This window comes from Ipomoea triloba, chromosome 9, assembly GCF_003576645.1.
Source record: "Ipomoea triloba cultivar NCNSP0323 chromosome 9, ASM357664v1".
NCBI lineage: Eukaryota > Viridiplantae > Streptophyta > Magnoliopsida > Solanales > Convolvulaceae > Ipomoea > Ipomoea triloba.
Window position 1 is genome coordinate 31,611,323 of NC_044924.1, and position 23,179 is coordinate 31,634,501.

The 23,179-nt window shown below is 36.1% G+C and overlaps 3 protein-coding genes across 6 annotated transcripts in view; 2 read left to right on the plus strand and 1 right to left on the minus strand.

The window, feature by feature from the left end:
• Positions 1-1,535, plus strand: part of LOC116030997 — a 4,650-nt gene extending 3,115 nt beyond the window's left edge. Inside the window, exons 6-7 of the mRNA XM_031273419.1 lie at positions 581-686; positions 965-1,535. Of these exons, the coding sequence (XP_031129279.1) occupies positions 581-686; positions 965-1,102 (244 nt within the window). The 3' untranslated portion in view covers positions 1,103-1,535. The remainder of the gene's footprint in view (positions 1-580; positions 687-964) is intronic.
• LOC116031004 (putative pre-16S rRNA nuclease) overlaps positions 1-23,179 on the plus strand; it is a 518,904-nt gene that overhangs the window by 343,701 nt on the left and 152,024 nt on the right. The window lies entirely within an intron of this gene.
• On the minus strand, positions 1,819-22,422 carry LOC116030969 (guanine nucleotide exchange factor SPIKE 1). 3 transcript variants are annotated; one of them, XM_031273376.1, is made up of 31 exons: positions 22,161-22,422; positions 21,707-21,812; positions 19,525-19,687; positions 18,983-19,110; positions 18,785-18,897; positions 18,645-18,700; positions 18,418-18,515; positions 18,115-18,252; positions 17,015-17,326; positions 15,350-15,580; positions 14,983-15,150; positions 14,652-14,843; positions 14,387-14,430; positions 13,271-13,340; positions 12,634-12,795; positions 10,998-11,105; positions 10,780-10,817; positions 10,449-10,593; positions 9,538-9,664; positions 8,765-8,958; positions 8,142-8,272; positions 6,977-7,052; positions 6,711-6,821; positions 6,387-6,569; positions 5,400-5,543; positions 5,113-5,283; positions 4,569-4,916; positions 4,148-4,480; positions 3,841-4,026; positions 2,394-3,365; positions 1,819-2,284 (listed from the first exon to the last, which is right to left on the minus strand). In XM_031273376.1, exons 2-31 carry the CDS (start codon positions 21,788-21,790, stop codon positions 2,030-2,032), a joined length of 5,481 nt encoding a protein of 1,826 aa, XP_031129236.1. In that variant the 5' UTR covers positions 21,791-21,812; positions 22,161-22,422; the 3' UTR covers positions 1,819-2,029. The 3 variants fall into 3 exon arrangements, with proteins under 3 accessions (XP_031129236.1, XP_031129234.1, XP_031129235.1); XM_031273374.1 differs by having other exon boundaries at positions 5,113-5,286; XM_031273375.1 differs by having other exon boundaries at positions 5,113-5,286; positions 21,707-21,793; positions 22,161-22,421.

Consider the following 23,179-nt stretch of genomic DNA (forward strand, 5'->3'; position numbering starts at 1 on the left):
TTTTTTTTTTTTTTTTTTTTTTTTTTTGGTTTTAATTATAGAATTACAACGTAGAATGAAACACAAGCATATAGTTATGAATCTTCTTCATAAAGAAAGCACTTGAAGGCTTTGTAACGAACTTGTATTACATGGTTATAAATGAGCCCCATGAGGAGTATTTATAGTCATTCTACCTCCTCAATAGACCGTAGAGATTTACTTGATCTAATGGCTAATAATCTAGTTCTAGAACTTTCCCTAATTCTCTACACAAACAAAGGGTTCCCTAATGTTCTAGAATATTTTATATATCTCTACTACCCCTAGTGTTATGTATATGTTTGTAGAATATTCTACCAAGTATGAAATGCTATGTACAAGTGCTAGAAAAGTCCAGAAAGATGTAGCAAACCTCAAAATGTGTAGCAAAGTGCCCCGCTCGTTACACTTAGCTTAGCAGAGTGCCAGAGACTCCGATGATATATGCAAGAGATAATTAGACTACTCTAGTGTCAAGCAGTATTTGCATTATCTTATTATATTCGGCAAATGATACTATAGTAGTGCTTAAGCAGAATCTTGGTTGGATATGTGGCAGGAGGATTGGAGCTGTTGTATACAAGGTACCTGAGCTTGAAAATGACCAAGTGTTGAAAATCAGCCTAAGGAGTGTTGACATTGAGGATACAACTCCCATTTCTCAGGTTTGGCTTAATTTTTTTTGGATCAGTATGCCCTTTTATTTTCTCTTAAGGAGAAACTTTTCCTGTTTATAAGCTAAGCTTATTTAATCAGATTATTGGGATCATGGGTTACATGATCAACGTTGTAGCAGCAAAGATTATGGATTTTCGATTTCACAACATGTTTTAGCTTATTTAAGCCAATGATTTATAAGAAATCGGAGTAGATTATAGATAATTCAGAGTCCATGTTCATAACAATAATCATAATTCTAAATCATAATGGTGATTTTTGTTAGGAATTTGGTGGTGGTGGGCATCGCAATGCTAGTTCATTCATGTTAAAATCTGCCGAGTTTGAGAAGTGGAAGGTTATCAATAGCACAAGTGAATACCTCGTGGCCTGGCCAAAAAATAGCACAAGTGAATGCATTTAAGCACATATGTTTCAGCTTTTGTTGGACTACTACCTTTGGGCATTCTTCAGATGTTAGACCTTTACTGCTTATGTTGTTGGCCAAGCAACATGTGAAAGTGATATAGTGAGCTTGCACAATATTGAAAAGATTAGAAGGGCAATTTAGAAAAATGAAGGCATCAGCCAAGATTAGGCAGGCAGGCAGGCTCCTATGAGCAATTGAAAGAAATGGTACAGGCTTGTTTGAATTTATTAAAATACATTATTGTGTGACAGACATGTTATGCATCATTCTACTGCTGCTTTCTTTGTATCTCTGTGAAGAAGAATCCACTTGCAAGGGAAGTTGTATTCATAGCTGATTGTAAGGCTTGGCTCTCCTCGCCCCTTCCTTTCTTTCTGATGTGATTGTAGGACCTGGTTCTCCTCGGCCCTCACCCCTTTCTTTCTGATGTTATTGGGTTGGATATTGCGGCTTAAGTTTAATGTAGTTGTTTGGTTAAAAAAAAAAAACGCCTGCATATGCATGTGGGTGTGGCTAAAAGCGAAAGGCACTATTGAGGAATACCCCATATCCTCCTTTAAAAATACGGAGTAATATTTTGGTGAAAGAAAAACATAGGAATTATTTATTGCCGATTATGGTTTACTTGGTTAGGGTGTTTGGACAAGAATGAGTTTTTGGAGCATCCTTTTCCCATACAAAACAAAATAATACTCCGTCTAATGGTAAAATTGCTCAAAAAGGAATAATAATTACTTGGTAATAAAAATACTAATGGAGTACAAAAAGCAACTAATTATAAACAGGTGCCCCCTAATTATAAGTACAAGAAGACTGATTGCTGAACCAATGCAATACAAATTATATGAACACACACCCACACACTAGTAGTTAGGGATTAGGAAAACTTAAAAGCAAACAAAACAACACTACTACAAGAAGTTAGAGTTCCGAAAGAATTGCGGGAATATAGTGAGATAACTCAGCAGTGAGAGACTGAAATCCATTGACCAGCTGTGTGTGAAAATCTTGATCTTCTTCACCAATCAACCGAAAGTGAACTCGTATAGCTCGCTTGCATACAGCCATGAATTCTAGAAGAGCAGCAATAAGTTGCTGCAGCTCCTGTGAGCGCAATCTCGTTGCAGGCTCCCCAGAAAGAAATGCAGTACAAACACTAAGGACTCCACTGTTCACCTGTACACATGCAGCAAGCAAATGATTAAGCATTGGAATATCCCCATAAAGTAAATCACTGTATAGTCAATAAGAAAATCCTAAGTACATTGTGGACATGCAAACTCACTTGAACAGCAACAGAGCCTTGGAGTATCCTCTGTAAGCTCTGCAGACGGGGAAGTTGGTCACCTTCCGAACTGCGAGGCTCTTCAAGTTCATTCCGTAATGCAGCTGTCCGCGTTTCAATCATCCCAATTGCATTCTCAACTGGGGAAAACTCAAGTGATTCTGATTTGATAACCAAAAGCCGGTTAACGAGGGCAGGGAAAGATCCCTCAGTTTGCAGAACTGTGCGCCGCTTCCACTGATCTTCCAGCCCTCCTTGAGTCTTTCCATTTTTAGTGAATGGAGTATCAAACAAAAAGCGATCAAAAACTCGAGCTCTAACACTTCCAGTTGAAAGTGAGAATATTCTTTCCCGTCTGCTTCCAAGATCTTCATCTTCCATCACTGGATCAACTGCAGTTATCTGCAAGTAGCACACTCCAGCCTGCAACTCCTCTGCTTTAACTTGTCTAGAGTCGGGTATTATATGCAAAGTAGTCCCATCCATTCTCGACTCGTATATATGGCTAAGTTTCTCCATTATGTCACCCAACCTTACATCTCGAGGCTCTCTATACACATATTCTTTCTTATCCAGCTTCCCAAATTTTTCACCATAAAATCCTACTCTATAGTATGTTGCATCTGTGAAAGGTATAGGACTTGACTCCTGCTCTAGGATTGACTCATAGATGTTAGTGAGCATAGTGTGGCACTTTGCTAGCTGTCCATAAGCCTTTCTGCTTTTATATACTGGAATTACAAGTTCTAGAATGCTTGCACAGAAATGGTAGAGCTCAGCTTGAGAAAAAAGCTTATTTGCAAGCTGCAGATATTTGACAGCAGAATCCACAGTTAGTTTTGAAGCACCATATCCTTCTACTTCAGCAGCTGAGGCCTCAGAAGTGATCTCACTGCTAACCATGGGGCAGATTTTGCGTAATGAGCTCACATGATCCTTGCTCCACACACCATCATTCCTACTCACAAGGGCCTGGGGATAATTGTCCAGATTCAAATCAGCATCACTGCATAACATATATATATATATGTAATCATGCTTTGACTCCTAATTGCCAATGTAGTTTCAACAAGAAGCAGTCTATTTTCTGTAAATTTCAAATTGAAGCCCTACTAGACTTGATCATGTGAAAATGTTATCTTAAGTTTCTCAAACCAAAACATGACTTTGATTTTGAAAACCAGGTAATAACTCCATGAATTAATTAAATGAAAATTGAGTTATAAGGATGTCGGAAATCCTATATGTGGACAGTGGACATCAGATGCATCACCTTCATCCATCATCATTTGCATAGATGATATCTCTGGTTTGCCAGAGTACAATGTATGGGAAATACATCATAGTCAAAGAATGTAAAGTGAAAGTTGGAGGCCTTCCACCCACAAATTGAAGTTTAAGAAAGCTTGAAATGGATCAAAGAAACTACTAAGCCAAGCTTTTTTACCTGCATCACAACACCTGCAACAGCAACAGCACATTGTGCAGCTTCAGCCCAAGACTGCATCTCCTGATGTGCATCACATAAATGCAGTAACCACATTATGTGAAGATCTGGCACAGGTGCAAATGCCATTGCTAGTTTGTAAAAACTCTCAGCAGCTGCATATCTGTCTACATTCATTACAGATGCCTGTAGAAAGAAAGGGGCAAGTGCAAGAGGACACAATTTGAGAGCATATAACCAGCAAACCATATTCATGTCTAGATTAGCAATGTTGAGTACTAAGGTGATTAAGGAGGTCATGATGTACCATAAGGGCATGTTCCAGGCTAGCATCAAGAGCCATTAGAAGACTGTCAGAAAGATGTTTCACTTCCAACCAGGACCACCGGTTTTCTCCTAATCCTTCTGGAGAAGCAACAAGTGCATTTTCTGGAAGCCCACACTCCACTAATAAGCTGAGGCTCTTAGATTCATCAGCCATCTCCTCCAGTGATTTTCGAAGCCGACGGGCCTCTCCGCTCTCTTCAAGCGTTCCATCTGACTTCATCTGTGTTACTTGGACTTCAGACATCAACTCTGACAATGTAATAGTTAACATGACTCTCAATCTTGCTGTTTGTGTAAAGCAAGAGAAGGAGCTCTGAAAAAAAAAAAGGGAGCCCTTTTACTGAAGGATCATGGGAGAGTGAAATAGTTCAAACATTGTTAATTTAATTCAAAACACTTACACGAATAAGTATCTGAAGCCCAACAACAGCCTTTTTCCTAATATTGTCATTTCGGAAAACAGCAAGCCGTAGTAGATGGAAAGCAATTTGCTTCAAGAAGCGGTCATTTTCCCTTGCCATGAGAGTAGCCCCATGGAGTTCAAAAACACTGTTGAACACTGGAAAGAGAGCTTTCCAGAAAGAGAGTGGTTGATTGCGTGAGAAGACATTCATAAATATGGATGTGATACAATCAAGTTTTCCATAATCAGTAGCAATGCTATGAGAAGCAGCAGTCCTTGAAAATTTATCAGTGACTTCCAACACTTGTAGGCTGACAGCTGCACTTACATTCTCCTCCCAAAGTTCCTAAAGTATTGAAGTTATTAGCAGATGGAAACTAGTGTATAACAGATAATGATAGATAGATAAAGAAACAATTGGTTGAAATTACATCAGTAACAGCACATATACTTGTCTATAGCACACACACTGACAGATGTGCAAAGATATATGCAGCCATAGGCATGTTAATATCCATACTACCATTAAGTTCAAGACTTACCAGTTTTTGCCTTAATATTGGGTGCAAAGATTCCCTTAATGCTTGTGCTGAAGCCCCAATTCGAGAGGACTGGGCTTGAGCAAGTGCTTCTCTTAAAGAATATGGCTGACTAGGTGAACTTAGCTGTGAATTAACCCTTTGCCACAAATAACCATTCTCAGGTGTTCCCTGCTGCTGTATTTTAAAGAGTCTAGATGCTTAGTGCTAATTGAAAAAATAAAAATAACAAGGAATAAAGGCAGAGAGCAGCATTATGAGTGTTTCTATGTCATAAAAATGAATCATACTCTGACTTCTTGTCGTGCAGCGTCAGACAGGTACTGGTTTATTGCAGGTGAAAGTCTATCAGAATACTTTGGTGATGCAGGGCCTTCCCCCACCACACTACGAGAGCTACTGGCCACAAGTATGCCATCAGTGGGTTTTCTATGCTGCACAATCACGTTAAGAAAATGTCAGAAACACCCGTATCAAGAAACTCAGGCACCAACAACAGCAGAATACCACTAACTCAACTAGAAAATTCAAAATTAGCTGCAGTGAACAACATTGTTTATACTTCTCTATTCAAATCTATGACGTGCAAAATTCATAGTAAGCCCTCAAGGCTCAAGCTAAACTTTCTAAATAAATTTAAGCCAAGTAAATTTTACTCCATCTCTTTCTATCCTAAATAACTTCACAATTTAGTTTCTCTCTCTCTTCCTTTCCAAAGTAACTCAAATCCAATTAATTTCTACTCTATCTCTCTCTATCTCAATAACAGCAGAAGAATGACACAGGAGTATGCATCAGTAGTTGGATGTGCAAAAACTAATTGCCTTGAAAATAAAATTGTTAAAACTTTGATTATATTCCACCTGACAACAAAAACTAGTTTCTTTTATCCCACTCTTCACTGTAGCTTAATTCTTTTAGCAAAAAAGTAGTGTAGTATTTCCAATTATTAATTTACAGAGCATGCAGGTATATAAGAGTAAGGCACTACATTGAATCTCACAACCTTAGGATTCATCAGGAACACCAAACCCACTCATGTCCAACTGCACAATGTTCCAAAACCTCCAACTCAATAGATTTTCATAATAAACCATCAGGCATTATCAAACAATTTTTAGAATTAAAATCACATTTGGATTGCCATACAGCACCAGCACACTGGAAGGCAAACAAATTCCACAAATGATAAGCCAAGACAAGTGAAAGCAACACAAATATTAAGTCAATATCAAGCAAAACTTCACAGAATTGTCAGCAAGTGTGTATGCATCAACCTCAAAATGCATAAGACATTCTTCCAAGAGTTTGAAAAACAATCTGGTACGAGCAATACTTTGCTGCCAAGCTTTAACAAGTGATGAGTCATCCAAGTTGCGTACTATCTGCAGAAAAATGACGAGGACTTCACGCTTTTCAATTGCGGCCAGATTGTAGAATACAGGCATCTCATCTAGAACCTGCATGAACACAATGAAGAAAATACCCAGATCTTATAGCTCAAAAAACATAGACCATAAAATTCAAGGAAGTTAGACAGGGCATGGAGTTAACATAGAATACAGAAATACTCGAGTATGAAATTATCAAAGAGGTCACACCTGGCCAACAAGTGGAAAATATAGCTGGGCAATGTATAGCTTATCTTCTGGCTTTTGGTAGCGGACATCAAACTCATGCTTACACATTAGGACCACTAAAATTCTAGCTGCCTGCAAATACATGAAAGCAATGCAATCCCAGAGTGAGGAGTCTGTACTCGACAATATAATTGCACCCTTTTGCATTAACATTTAGCTTGCACAAAACAAAGAGACAATCGAATTAATAGAACAAATATGACATCAACATATGGCAGACTGCTCACTTTTGCCCGCATTGATAAGTCTTCATGATCCCAAGTAAGGAAAATCTCTTGAATCAAGATAGATGATAGGTAATTCCTGCAATTTTCAAGATCAGTTAATGATAATTGGTAATGAGCACATAAGAATATCTACAATTATAAATCATAGGTTATGATTATGAAGGCACCAGAACCACATAAAGCAAAGCCAGTCTCAGAGAATTAATATCAACAAACAAAAAGCCTCATTAGAACAGCAAATTTCAAGGTTGACTTTGTGAGCTGTGATTCCTATTAGCAATATGCTCCAAGAAACATCATTTGATCCTTTACAATTTTGATGGAGGAGTACTCAAAATTTCCATCCTATTTGGACTGAATTAGGTCACCAGTCCCATGATAATTAGGATGTCACACTTAGTACCTCATTGGTTTGAAACTCTAACACAGATCCGAATTATAAGGTCCAAAGTTTAAACTTAAATAACTTCATATTTCTATTTTTTTGAACAGAAGTGGTTGATTTTTCAAAGAACCTGTAAACTAGAGCAATAGATTTTGTCATGTGATGAATGCATGATTTTGCATTTTTAGCTATCCATCCAACAAAGAATAGTCAACATCTTCTGGTCAAATTTTCATTTTTAAAAGAATACTTTGAAAAGGAAAAGTCAAATTGGTTTCATATTTTGCATTTAATTTTCCAAGGAAAAGTAACGACCACATAGATTCACAGACTGTATAGTCAAGGAATCTATAGTAGCAGTATCAACTAACTACAAACCACCCTCTGCTACATTGCAATTGTGGCATTTAATCCTTATATGTTTGTGATACAGCTTATCTGGAATAAAAGAAATTACAGAACATTGATGGGCTATGATATACTTTTAACATCTTTAAAGATAAAGTTGTATATAATTATTCTTTTGGATTAATGGGAAACCATTAAGTGACTTCCTAGATATGCTTAGCTTGTATAGTCTTGTTTTGCTTGGAGGCCATTGTGTATCCATTATTCTATTCAGGGCGATATCCTTGGTGCCTGCTTAATTTAATGTCTTTACTTATCAAAGGATAAATAAATAAATGAAATAACTAAATAGATTATTTTATCCATAAAATGACTAATGTGAATATTCTATTAAAAAATTTACAGGATGATAAAGCAAATTTGAAAATTTACCTATCTGAAGGATCCCTTCCAGGCATTTCCACAAAGAGATCATGATCGCATAATATCTGGAGAAATGTTAGCTTGCAATCATGCAGCACTGATTGACACACCCCAGAGAACTTATCAAGGTACAAGGACACCTGATGAGGAAGAGACAAGCCAAATGCCTTTAATTGTAGGTAAGCAAAACAAAACAAAAAGTGACTATCAAATGGAACAGAAATATATAGGACAATGAGTTTGGCGTTGATGAAAGAATGGAGGAAGAAGGAAAAATGCTTCTCCTAAAAACAAAGCCTAGACTTTTAGGAGGAAAGTAAGAAGCGAACCTAGGACCTTAAGTTCTTGAACAAACTTGAAAAGCAAAATGGTCATTCATTAATAGTGAGAAGAGACCATCTAGCAATGACTTGGCTACCAGGTAAGCAATAAATTAAACAATAATGAAAATAATGGGAAATATCCTGCTGGTGAATTCAAATGAGCATGAAATTGCAATATGCATCCCATGTGAAAATTTTTAATCTGCATCTGCACCAGAACTTTTCCACATGTGATGGAGCAGAGATGCAGAATACAGCTATGTTATAAGAAAAAAGTCAATTCCCAGAAGAACCAAGAATGACGCATACCAGTTCAAAAACTTGGCGAGGCTCAATGATTGACAAGAGATCATAACAAAAGAAAGCCAGGCTGCTGTTTAACTGTTTGGCTAAGCTTAGACCCTTCTTGCAACGTTCATGAACTTCCGTTAAAAGGCAATCATATAATTGTACAATACACCTAAAAACGCCTTCTTTCAGTTGCATTGGGGGCACATCTTCACCTGTGATCAAAATGTGAAAGAAGAGAGCTAAAAATGCAATACAGGATGTTAGAGATATAAGGGTTAGTTGAGATATTTACTCTTAGCCCTAGGTTTTAGTGTTAGTAACATGTGGCTAGGGTTAGTTCTAAACTAGTATATATAGCTCTACTCTCCTGTACATTTACACACAGAAAATATATACGAATACTTAGTTTTGTTATTCTATTGTTTAACACAGGATAAATTCAATTATAACAGAGGCTAGCACAGATAAAATAGTCCTTGAGCAAAAAAGGGAAAACTGCTTTGCAAGAAATTTTCTCACTTTTCATAACTAGACCAAGGATGACATTAACTCACAGTTGGAACCCACGGAAGTTAATATCTCAGGCAATGGAGCATGCTTCACCGGTCTAATTTATCTTTCAAATTGAAATCGATAAGTGAAAGTTTTCAAAACATCCAATTAGATCATCTTTTCATTCACACAATGCAAATGCATAAGAGTCGAGACAAAACTAATTGAATTGTTAAACCACTCCAAACAAAGAGAGCCAAGGCAGATACACACAGTGTTCAGTCACAGTGAGAACATACCTGATGGAATATTGTGATAGAATAATCGAGCCTGTTCCAAAGCCATTGACTTGACAATTAACTCCAGAAAAAACCAAGCCATTGCCAAGACATCATCATATACAGGTCCAACACGATAGCCTTTTGCCTAGAATGCAATTTATGAGGTTTAAATTCATAAGAGCATTCGGCAACAAAGTGAGAACTCTCAAGGATTAAAAGATGTGATGTTAACATTTGGTTGAGGTGATTTTTTAAATATTCAGTGCTTCAATACTTTCAAGGTCTATTTCAGCTTGCAATACCATTACTTGAATTTCTCATCTACCAAACTTCACTTACGTAGCAAGCTATCTCTTAGTGAACAAAAAACATAATTAATTCATCTAGGTGACTAAGTCTAAATGTGGATATGTATCTGCTTTACTACTCTGAAAGCATAACTATTAAACAAATGTAAATGACATCATAGCAATTTACGAAGTAGTTTTTTTCTTCTGTTAAGAAACAATGAGTTGAGAGGTATGGAGCACGGAAAATATCAATGACCCACTGCTAAGGCAGAAGGTCAATGTATTAAGCAAGAGATAAGAGTAGAACAAGAAATAAGATAGATTGAAAACTTGTTACTTGACTACTCATAGAAAGCTTTCAATAGCCCTTGTATTCATACGCTTGAAAGGTAACAGAAGAAACTCAGCATATTTAGCCATGTGTCAATTTAGAAACTATGATTCTTCAAAGAAACCAATGACCCTTGAGCTCACAGCATGTGTAAACAAGAAATCTACATATCTTTAAGTTATCCAACATCTTCCTTTGATATATTTTATTGACAAGAACTCCAAAAAGCTAATCATCCACGTGAATTATTATGAATGCAAAATATCTTGCAAAAGAGAAACCTACAGGCTACAGCATAAGAAACTTACCTTACTCCGAGCCAAACTTCCCCAGACTGTTGACAGACCGGGATAAACTGGTGGTTGGCGATCATCAAAATCGTCAAAAGCATAGTCTACGTAGTTCACTAGGAAAACATTTCTTTCAGCTTCATCAACTGACTCTTGCTGCACCCTAAAAAATACTGCCCAAGTATTAGGCATAGAAAACTAGCCCTACTTAAAAATAAAAGCCCAACAAGATATGATGCAAATCCAGAACTCCAAAAGCACATATGCAAGATGCACCTAGTGATATCTCAATTCCTCTTAACCATACTCACAAAGAAAACAATAGTCCTACAAATATTGACAAGTGTACCTTGTTAAAATGTTAACCATGGCTCTGAAGGCTGCAACCTTAAGAAGTAAATGCAATAAAAAAAAAAATTAAGACTTAGATTTTAAGAAATGTATTATGGATCTGAACAGTTTATAAATAATGAAGGAAGAAGAGAAAGAAAATAAAAGAATTAAAGAAGCCAGCTATTTTACAAAGATAATCATTTAGATAATTACTAGCAAATTCTGTTAGCAAACCTGAAGGGTTTCTCCACCATTGCTTATGAGATGAAGAAGCATATTTAAAATTGGATACAGAAATTGAAGCAAAGCTGTAGAATCAACATTCTTCAAACTGTTAATGGCCTGCAACAGAATTACAGAATTTTAATTTCTCATCATAAAGTTGGGCAGAGAAGCCAGTAAATACTAATTATTAACTTAAGAAATAATACTCTTATTTAGTTCTTCCACAACTCAGCAGATACACTACAACAAAAATTCATTCAAGTGCATTGGGAAAATATAAAGTTTAAGCACTTACATCTGTCAGTGTGTTTATAAAGGAAGGTAACATAGACAGAAACTAAATAACACCAAATTCTAACTATGCCCCTCAACTTAAATTTCAGAAAATTCAACGTAGAAAAAATACTGATAGAAAGAGAAGCCATGAGAAGAATGGACTACAGTAGTAACTCTTAGGTTCCCAAAGAACCACTGGCCCCTTTATTCAAGTCCATAAATCAAAATAATATGAATAGACTATATACAAATCTAAACAAATTTTTAGCTAATATTTAGCTAAGGATGTGTATATTGACTATAGCATGTAACCTTCCCATGGTTTCTAGATTAGAACAATAATATCATGATTCTATTAATTAAAACATTTTTTTAGTTATTTAGTTTTACCATGCAGTCTAAACTAATTCTGAGAACTCTATAATTTATTCAAGTCCATAAATCAAAATAATATGAATAGACTATATATCAGAACTGAAAATCTAATCGAATTTTTAACTAATATTTAGCTAAGGATGTGTATATTGACTACATTCTAAAGTTATGAAGTGTAGCATGTAGCCTTCTCATGGTTTCTAGATTAGAACAATAATATCATGATTCTATTTGTTAAAACGTTTTTTTAGTTATTTAGTTTTACCATACAGTCTAAACTAATTCTGAGAACTCTATAAACTATAATTATAATTATAATTATAATTATAATTGTAGACAAAGTATCTCAAGTGCATAAGATCGTCTGTGGATGCCTCATTCTGATTATACTAAGAAAGATGGTTAAAGAGGTAAGCGGAGTTTTTGGATATTATTACAGCCTTTTCAAATCTGTAAAAGAACAGTATGTCCATTGACTCCATTCGTCTATAGCAAGTCTTTTCATTTGTTATGTGCAAGTTGGACAAGATAACAACCATATACGGATATACCAACTGCACATGGATGATAGCTCCATAGTTATTTATCTTTTGATAGAAAGTAGCTTTATTAGTGTTCAGGTTATAATTCAACTCCTTTATATACCTAATATCAACAAGACACTGTTTTAAGAAGATTTTAGGACAGTTCTGAATTCTTCACAACTGTCAAAACACTTTATTCACTTCCTCAATCTACCACTTAAACATTATTATTCAGTTCAAGTGTTCAACAACTCCTTAGAATGAAGAAGAAATGAGAAAAAACTATTATTCATTTCATGATCATTAGAGCTTAACTTGAGAACTCCAAATGCTCGCATGTGAATAGTGAGTGTAGTGCATCTGGTGAGCCCCATGTATCTACGGACATGCCTGGGTGTGTAGTATTATCCATAAATTTGGGTACAGCTACAGACAAGCATATGTCTGTGTCCAAGTAAATAAACATGTACCTCAAGAAGCTCAGATCCCCACGGTGGACTTGTTCGAAGAGTGTGCCTGTCATATTCAAGGAAAAGATCCCTAATTCGCTCACTGATAGGGTATAAAGAGGAACATAGTCGTAAGCGGAGCTTGAAAATACTCTTGCCATCCTCTATGTAATCCAACCTCTCCTGAGAAAGAATTCAGAAGCAAAGATGAATTGATAGACAAGTTAGCAAGAACAAACCTCTCCTGAGAAAGGATTCAGGACTCAGGAGCAAAGATGAATTGATATACAAGTCAGCAAGAAAAAATAGAACAAAATGATTCTTACAGTAGCAACTGTAATGAGGACACCTAAACAGATGCAAAAAATCCAACAGAATTGGGACATAAAAGAAGAGTTTACATGACTACAATGAATTTGCAGCCTACTTATGATAACTTTTTGGGGTGTTAGAATAGAAAATAAAAGTGAGACAGTCATAAGAAATGCATATAATATCATGAACCCTGGTGCCCTAAAGCAGAAGTTCATCAAAGTTGATGAGGGAAATGAGGGGAGAGAAAAAAAAAATGAAGAGTAAGTCTAATTAAATATGCTGGACAGCAGTCCAAAGACTTGCAGGGGAAAAGAAGGAACCCAACAAACTACTGAAGACACACCTTGCCACTGTCTTGGAGATAATGAGGAACTAACTCCTTCATAACCGGTAAGGAGATCTCAGATTTGAGCCTGAATTAAGGAACACAAAGTCATAAAACTTGTCTTTAAAGATACGAATTAGAGTATGAGTTTAAATTGTCAAAATTTATATTAGTTAGAGACAAACAGAAGAGCTAAAAAGCATACGGCAGAATAGAAATGCTATAGTAACTTTGCAACTATTATGCAAATTTTTAAAGTAAAACTATTATGCCATTAACTTGTATCTATGGAATCTATAACCTCATTTTCCTCTACAGTTGAGTGAGGAACAATGACACATTGGAAAAATAAAAAAAAAATAAAAAAAATCTTTTAAAAAAAATGAAAATAGCCAGTAATTCCTCAGAACATTGAGTGATTCACTATGAAGGTGCTTAAGGCACTTTCTCTTATAAATGAAGAACTCAACTATTCCCAGAGAAAAAGAACTTCCAAAAAAAAGAGGAAGCTCTCACAGATAAGCATATATAATTTTTTGCTTGAAGTATCATATACAAGCTTTATGGCAATAACAATAACATATGTTAGCCATTTAATAAAATCCTTAGATAGAATTACAAGGTATAGGATTTCGCAATAATACTGCTAGAGAGAGTAAGTGAGAATGGTTTTAGATAGGAAAACTTTCTTCAAAGCTATATTTAAGTCCAATGAGGTTAAGAAACAGGGGGATTCTACTGCTACTTGGTTAGAAACAACAGAAAGACATGCCAATCAAATCTGAGTTGATTTCCAAAGCTACACAAGTTACTCGACCCTAACACCAAGCACCAGTTGAAAAGAAGAAATGGGAATTAAAAAGGGAGATTTGAGCAATAATGCATGCTTTCTTTGAAAAAGTTCTTAACTTGAACCAGTACTATAGTACATTAGTCAAGTATATTAGAGAAAACTTGCATAAAAAATGGGAATCATCAGAAGGAACAAAGTTAAGCAGCAACACAATTACTAAATTCTTTTAAGAAAGAGGTTTACTACATTTAATTCAAGCTCGCTATATTCTATGAAGAATAGGGAGATAAAGCATGATATAGTCAAAGATCAAAAACAGAACCTGAAGAAAAGAAACTTACTGAGCATGAGTGGATAGTGGAAGTGATGCATATCCAACTACTACCTGCAAAAATGAATTTTAAAAAACAATAAATTGCACATTACAGAGAATTAAACATATAATTGTTTTTTGAGGGACATGGAAGCTTTTATTGATGCTAGGCCTGATCTGGCAATATGGATTGAGTGATTGACAAACTAGATTAGAGAATTTAAACCTAGAAAAAGTATAATTGCAAGGCATGGTAGGATCACATTCTCCTTGAAATTCTAAAAACTACTCACTGGCTTTGGAGCTTCAAGCTTTGTTTGAAGGTCAACATGATAAAATGTAAACAAAAGGTGATGCATTGGTGTCCAAATAGCAGGCAGAGAAACTTTAATTTCATCATGGTAGCTGGCAACCCTAGTTCCAACAGCAACCTGCGTATGAGCCCACTTCTGAAGTGATGCACCTGGCGCCCTAGGATGCATTGCCTGTGACAATATTATTAACTCAAAACTCAACTACACCTCAGGGCTCAGTCCATGAAGAAAACTGTTAAATTACTTCAAAACCAAGATATATACAGTCCAGAAGGAAATCTGCCTTGAAAGTATTGTCATATACACAAACCTCAAGAGGTGGATGAGAAATATCCGCATCATCCTTTTTGAGTTCAATCCGTATAAACATATTCCTTTTCCTACTCATGCTTACAGTCAAGGGATAGACATAGAGGCAGTGAAAAAGCTGCAAGAACGGTTCATTCCTTGTTGTAGTGCGAAAGTCAAAAGCTTCAAACTGTAAATTCAAATAGTTAATTTTATACACTAATAAAATTCCAAACAAAACTTTAATATTAAAAACAAATTATAGAACTTTCTAATGAGATTGCCTATATAATTAGTCAGTTGAGTGCCCTTTCTGAAAAAACATCTTGTAATAACTGTGCCGTCTGTGCTTGTAAATGCTTTCAGAAGAAGCAATATAAAAAACTTACATCAGCAGAGGCAACATCTGGATTTTCATTGCCAACTGATCCATTTCTAGTTAGCTCCTTCCTCTCAAAGGAATTTGACTTAGAAAAGGCATTTAGAGGTCCATTTTCAACAGAATCAAAGGTCACACTCCCACTTTCCATGTGTTCAAAATCAACAGAATTAGTTTGCAGTTTTTCAATTTCCAGTTTCAGCACACCTTTAACTGGTTTGTGAACCTTTCGCTTAGGATCCTGCAGCATTTGAGCAAAATATTTTCAAAAAAGGAGTGAATTATTAGTTGGAATCTTTAATGGAGGAGCAAATAAGTAGAAGAAAAATACAAAATACACATAAGTATATGGGCTTCATGACAAGAAATAGAAAAAACGCATGTAATACTAATAGTAATAGGAACCTAAGGTTTCTATAGATAAAGAAGCAAAAATACAGTTTAAGGTCAAAAAGTCCTCTGAGAAAGTGAATATGTGTGGACGTGTGGTTCTATATTATTTTTTTCTTTTTTTCCTTTGAGCTAGAAATCTAGAATGCATTTCTCTTCAAGAACCATAGGGCCTCTTTAGCAAAAAGAAAATGTTTTCTACTTTTCATCTCCAGTTTTCCAAAATTTTGCAAAGTTTCTATTTTTCATCAAAAGACTAGAAAATGTGATCAATTTCAATTATTTTTCAATTTATAAAATACGAAATCATTCAAGCTCCAATTTTTTTCATATATAAATATTAGTGACATTTTATCAAGTGGGGGTGAAGATAGACAAATAGTGGTGGGGTAAAGTAAGCGATGATAATAATGAAGGTAGTGGTGGCGGTAGTGTGCATGGTATAGCCGTATAGGCAGTTAGGTTTAGGGTACATTAATAGGTGGGTGGTAGTAGGTATGCATGCGATGGTGGGTGGAAGGAAGTGATGATTGTAATAAAGGCAGTTGTGGGCGTGTGGTGGGCGTGGTGACAGGCAGGTAGGTGAAGATGGGGAGTAGAAGTTCATTTAAGTAATGGTAATGGTGATGATGAGTTATGTGTGTTGTAGTATTTGGAGAATTTTGAAAAAAGTAAAAGTGTTTTCGAATAAGTTGTTTGTTAAGTTTAAAAAAATGGAGAACTCTCCAATTTTCTGTATTGGGAAACAGTTTATTTTAGCAGAAAACTCTGGTTTCCATTTTTCAAGAAAACTGAAAAGCTCTCCAGTTACTCAACACATCCATAGTTTCCATGTCAATCGTCATGTTTCCCTGACTTCCAAGTCTCTCTATCGCCACCCAGTTCACCATTAAAGAAGAATTGTTTTTCCTCCTTATATCCTCTAGACTAGAAACACTAAAGCCTTTGACTGTTTCCACTCAACAAGCCTTACCTTCTAAATGACACTATTAAGACACCAAGTACTTTTTTTTTTTGGATTAACGAGGTAAACCCCACTCCTGACTGTGTGAGTAGTGAGTAAACCCTTGCAAGGACCACAAGGAGGTAAACCAGCCCAAGTTACCCACCCATAGCTGACCGGCTCAAACCCAAGGGCTTGAGGTTCGAACCCACGACCTCTCGGCTGCAGGTGTAACTCTCTTACCACTTGAGCTGCCCTTACGGGCAACACCAAGTACTTTTTAAATGTGTGGACAAGTAGAAGAGAGAGCACGAGATAATAAATGAAGCATATTGAGTTAACCTGCAGTGAATCCTCTGTGTAGCCTTCTTTAACTTTATTTAAATTAGACACTTCAACAACAATAGAGTTTCCACTTGAATATCCAAGCTTTCCATCTGATGTGATCTTAGCAATTGGCTCCACACCACCCTCTTGATAACTAGAACCAGAAATGCTTGTTGAAAGGGGACTGCTAGGGGAATTAGACCCACCGACAGCAGCACTAAGTCCACTATCAAATAGTGGGATGATGGCCCAGGCAAAAGACTCTCTGTAAGGCATGATGCGAGACCATACTTGTAATTTCTGTTTCTCTCTCTCAGTCAGATGAACCTGTTTAGGTAGAAATTAGTTCAGAGCTCGTAAAGTGATCAAGATCTTATCATCAAATAGGCATAGGGCATAATTGCATAAAGCATTAATGCCACAAGTGAACCAAAAGCCAAGCACACAGAATTACAGTAGAATATCACACCCAGAAACCCCAACAAAAATTTCCTGACTCCTTCAATACCTTCATTATAATAGTTTGCCAAATAAAGTACTCCTCAAAGAAGCTTTAGATATATTTTCAGATAATAAAAAATATTAAGAAAGGAACTTTTCTTGCATCAGTAATTCTGCATATTATTATTATTTATCACAACAAAGCTGCAGAACCTGATTAATTTCAATGATCAATGATACACAAGATTGCAAGGCACATTGTCTAATAGTAAGATGATAAAGTATCATCATCTCTGTCCATTTCTTCACCCACAACTTCTCAACATGGGATGACAACACTTAATAGACATGTCAAACAGCAGGTAAGTGAACTAATGCAATAAGCTTTTAGTGATCCTCGAAGCACCCCCCCCCCCCCNCCCCCCCCCCCCCCACACACACACACAACTATTTTTTAGTATGAGCCAAATACATTTTGATGGAATGTAGCACTTCAGATTCAAACCCAAGACATTTTACCTACTCTTTGACATCATATTGAACGATGTATTATATTTCAATTATAAGCTTAAGTTATTAGTGAGGATATACAATATTTTATGTTTATCTTCAACAAAGACAAAAGCAATTTCTTGATTAGATATTTAGATTTTTTTTTAAGGGACAATGCTTACTGATTCTTTTCGTGAATATACAGAGGGGGTCACCCCGCCTTCTTCAGTGGCAGGTTTTTCCAGTTGGATTAACAGACAAACTGATGCTGATGGGGCATCTAGATGAAAAACAGCACGTCGTTCATAAGAAGTGCTTGCCTGGTAATGACATCACAAGGAACAGAATAATAGTCAGCTTGCACTGTAAGACCCATTAGAAATAAATATTAGATTTTAAAAATCATGCAAAACAGTATATGTGTGTGTTTGTCCGCTAGCATGTAGTATGTACATGTATTATATATAAAACTTTGGCAAGCTTACATCCTGCATTTCAGCTGGCAATATTCGGAAAAGAAAATCTTCGGAAAGTTTTTCTCTTCTCTCCCTATTATATAAACAAATTGTCCCATAAAACGGCTCTACAAGAAAACTTCAGAAACTCAGAGAAAGAAATGGTGGTTGCTTGAAAGTGCAAAAAATAAATAAACAATGATGAAATGTAGAAAACAAACTAATAATGGTATTCACAATCAAAATTACAGACCCACCAGCTAATCCTGCTTGGAAGGACAAGGATAGAACCCTGACAGCAATCTTTAGTCCACTACAATTACAAAAACATGCCAAATAAGAAACTTCAAAGCAAGAGAAATGAAGACAAATGAAAGTTGAAAACTAATTGTAAAACCTAGTGTATTGGGACATATGAGCTTCTGGAATCCTCTGCCCAAAAATCATTGACCTTTCATTTTCCCAGTCAAAAACTGGTTCATAAGCAGGCAAAGGAGATTCACCAAAATGCTGCAAGTAAATTATTTAGACAGTTAGAAAGACATAAAAGTGTATTACATCTATGAATATACTTGTGATATATGTAAGGAACAACCTTAGAGACTTTGGCATTTGACAAATCAGACAAGCTAGCCTCAGTCAACTGTGCCCCTGATGTACTTGGGTTTTCTCCCTCAAAAGAATCATCAATCTTAGTTTGCCTTGCATTGCCAAGATGCATCTCTGCAAACACTCTAAAACTTAAGAACTGGTAGGGTTGCATAAAAAATTAATTTTAAAAAAAAATGCACATAGCATTACTGCACACTGAGAATCCTTTAGGTATGTTGTATTCAGATACATCAGCAAATAAAAAATAAGTTAGATGCAAAGTCCACTTAAATAAAACTTTTGGTAGCATGAGATATCTATCAAGAGGCTAGCAAGCAGTTTTCCCAGGAAATCAGACTCTACTTCATGAGAAATTGAAAAGGCCAATCCCCAGATGCTGAAGAAGATACACTAACTTTCCTCAGCAAGTTATGTACTTGTTTTCTATGAGTTTCGTGTAAAGGTTCCACTTAACAGACCATACATCCACTTAACACAAAATTTAGATGAAGGCACCCTAGCCACCACCAGTTTTGTTCATCCTACCTGTTTCAATATCTGTATCAGGACCTTCAAATATCTGACTCTGAAATGAAGTAGGGCCAATGCTCTCATAATGACCATACTTACTATCATCTTTTACCCAATCAGTTCTATAGCATTGAACAAGTTCATTTAAATGGGGCCACTGCTCCAACTTTTCATCAAGCTGCATTCATGATGAAAAAGATCAGTTAAGAAAAGAAAATTACCTATCAAAGAAAAAGTAAAAATTGAAATTAAAAAGATATTACAGTCATTGTTGTTAAGGCGGACTTTCAAGGCAAGGTGCCACCGACCGCCTAGTCACCTAGGAGATTAGGTGGTCTCCTAGGCAATGAGTGTGTGTGTGTGTGTATCAATTCATAGTTTAGCATTTTAGCATATAAACATATTCTCAAATCTCAACAATAAGTACTAAATTATGCAATAATTTAGCATTTCCAGCATGGGTCTTTAGATTTAGGCTTCCTTTTAGGATCCGTTGATGGATCATAATTGGGGTTATCTTCATTCTCAACCATAACCTGCCATAAAACAAAGTAAACAACCACTAAGGCAAGGTTGGGAGGGGTGAGTCAGTGTCTCAGGCTCCCAGCTACGTATTAGTAGGGGTTTTTTTTGTAAGGCGAGGCGAGCTCGGTAGGCACTGGACTCCTAGGCGATGCCTTAACAACAATGATTACAGTAAAGCATAAGGATAAAAATTGTATCATTTTTTTTCTATAAGTAGAGAGGTAATATTGAAGACAACAATTAGGTAACCTCACAACCACCCAGCCAAAATACAAATATTGACATATTATAAAGCAAAAGAAAACAGCAGCATGAAAAACAGTATACATGTTTGACCACGTCTAACAAATCAATCAATGAAAGAGCATTAATAGGGCACTCATTAAGTTCAAAGGAAAAAAGTATGCAAAAAAAAACAAAAAAAACGCACTTCAATTTTGATTGAGGACTGAGGATTGATGACATTCAAAAACTCATTTGTTCCTCTCATTTCAAATAAGCCAAAACAAAATATAGGGAACCAACCTATAAATTTATCCTACTTGTCTTTACCCATAAATAGGGAAGCAACCCAGAAAAAAGCAGAAGTGCACCTACTTGATTTCGATGAAATCTAAAGAAAAATCCAATCAGGTTAGCAACATAAGACTGATATCTGGAGTAGAGTGCAGGATGACAATTAATAATGCATCTATTCTTAGCAGCATCACAAACATTCTACAACCTTCATGTTACTCTAGACTAGTGGTTTCTGAATCATGAAACAGATTGGTGACAGTCATTCACAATGCTGCCTCTACGGCAATGCTTAATTACTATGAGATATATAAACATGATATATTGGAGACCTATTTGACATCTTTCACTCACTTAGCTCTCAGGTACTCTACCAGGTCACTTTCTATCTATTGTTGATTGTTCCACAACATTCAGGTCAAAACAAACTCTTAAATTTGACTCCTAATTCTTCTAGTGACAGTCATTCACAATGCTGCCTCTAAGGCCATGCTTAATTACTATGAGATATATAAGCATGATATATTAGAGACCTATTTGACATCTTTCACTCACTTAGCTCTAAGGTACTCTACCAGGTCACTTTCTATCTATTGTTGATTGTTCCACAACATTCAGGTCAAAAACTTAAATTTGACCCCTATTCTTTTGCCAGGTGTGTAGGATGAAACTATTCAATAAATTACAGGAGAGGAACCTTATTATACATTATGCATTTTAACCAGAAACTTTGCAACCTATTGGAATTTGGAAGTAGCCAACAATGCATCGCAGAATAGCTTTCTACTCAATCACAGAGGAATACTATTTTATTCAAGCCAATCAATTAATCTTTGAAATATTGCTCATGAAAAATCCTTGCAAAAATCATTATAGACTAAAACAGTAGATCCCCAGCTAGCACATTTCAGAGATACAGATTATACTCCTTAGGTTCTGATGGATAATGCATTTCAAATCCTTCTTCAAGTCAGACTGCAGCCCAATAACATTTTCCCACCAAAATGATTATCAAGTTTTACTCAAATTTCCCTCCAAATAAAACATGCAAAGTCCATCGATGAGATAGTCAAATATCACTATACAAGGGATTAACATACAAGGGGAAAACCGATTGAAAAAGAATGCGGGGGGAAGAGAGAAACTTAAAACTCACCAGCGGGTCTAAATTCAGAACAGCCGCAAAGGTCTGGCGTGGAATTCTCCGAAACCTATATCCATTTGACGAAGAACTCTCCATTGCCTGGAAAAGGAGCTCGATGCTAAATATAAAGCAAAGCAATAAGGAGCTGGCGAATTAGTACTACACTAACAACGATTCGGTTTGGTAGGAAAGCATTTGTTAACGTTAGGAGGCAAATAGGCAATGCACATCAGCTCCCAGCTCCCCACAAAACCAAATGAGGTGAAAATGGGGGTATATACATGCCAAAAGCCTTGATGTATCTTTATACCCTAAACCAGCGCATCCCTGAGAAGCTGGCCAAGAAGTTGGAGAAATAGCACAATGCTCTTTACAGAGCCGGAGAAAATACTACAGATGCACGAGATCTGAGTCGGGCTTGATAATATGCAAATGAAAATGAGGGGTTAGAGAGAAGGGATTTTACCTTGTTCAGCTAGCACTGCTAGGGCAATTCCTCTGGTCTTAGAAAGCAGATCTATATAATTGGAGGGTCTAGTGAAGAGAAATGGTGGTTCCAAAGAGACGTCCCATCACTCCGTTAGGTTTACCGATACAGCACCGGCCTTCAGCTCCCGTCGACGAACTCAGACAACGACACACCAAAGTTAAACAACGGAAGCTTGCTCAGTTGTTCAAGTCAAACGGGGCATTCCGAAAGCCGAACAATGGTCAATTTGTTTCTTTCTTGATTTTTTTTTTTTCCTCTTTGTTTTTTTTTTCCTATTTGTTTTTTACCCTTCACTTGGGAGTTGAGAGATATGGACAATTGCCTATAATAATGACAACAATATGTGATAACCATTTCGTGTTACGTGATACTAATTACTCGAGTGTAAAACGACCGTGTAAGCAATATTTGTTCCCCATAGGGATTATGAGATGGTTTGTTTATCACCTGTATTTAAGAAAAATTTGTGTGAGATTGTCTCACCGTGAGACGAGTCAGATCGTGTCGGGTCAATATGAAAATGTAATACTTATACGCACAAATGTCATACTTATATGCTCAAATGTAATACTGATTAGGAATAAAAATTTTGTTACTTATAAAAGTAAATTTAATACTTTTAAGGGAAAATACAATACTTTTATATTTCGATTTAAAAGTACTACATTTTTGCTCAAAAGTATTATATTTTCTCTTATAAGTAAGAGACACTTATCAACATTACTTATTATGAAAAATCTAATACTTTTTCTCTTATAAGTAAGAAAAATTGCATTCCTGATTAGTATTATATTTGAGCATATAAGTATGACATTTGCATGTTGTTTCGACCCGACCCGACCCGTCTCACGAATAATGATTCATGAGACGGTCTCACACAATGTGACCCCCTGTATTTACATTATGTTTTATAACTAAAAATTTAATTTTACATTAGAGTAAATTGTCATTTTGGTCCACTAACTATTGGAGTAGTGTTAATTGTTATTCACAAT

Excerpts from the sequence above, each read along its gene's own strand:
- LOC116030969 (XM_031273374.1), bottom strand. The coding sequence starts at position 21,790 with ATGGAGAGTTCTTCGTCAAATGGATATAGGTTTCGGAGAATTCCACGC. Across the intron at positions 18,898-18,982 it reads CAAATGCCAAAGTCTCTAAG|CATTTTGGTGAATCTCCTTT; the intron begins GTTGTTCCTTAC and ends ATTTACTTGCAG. Across the intron at positions 18,253-18,417 it reads TGCCAGCTGAAATGCAGGAT|GCAAGCACTTCTTATGAACG; the intron begins GTAAGCTTGCCA and ends TGTCATTACCAG.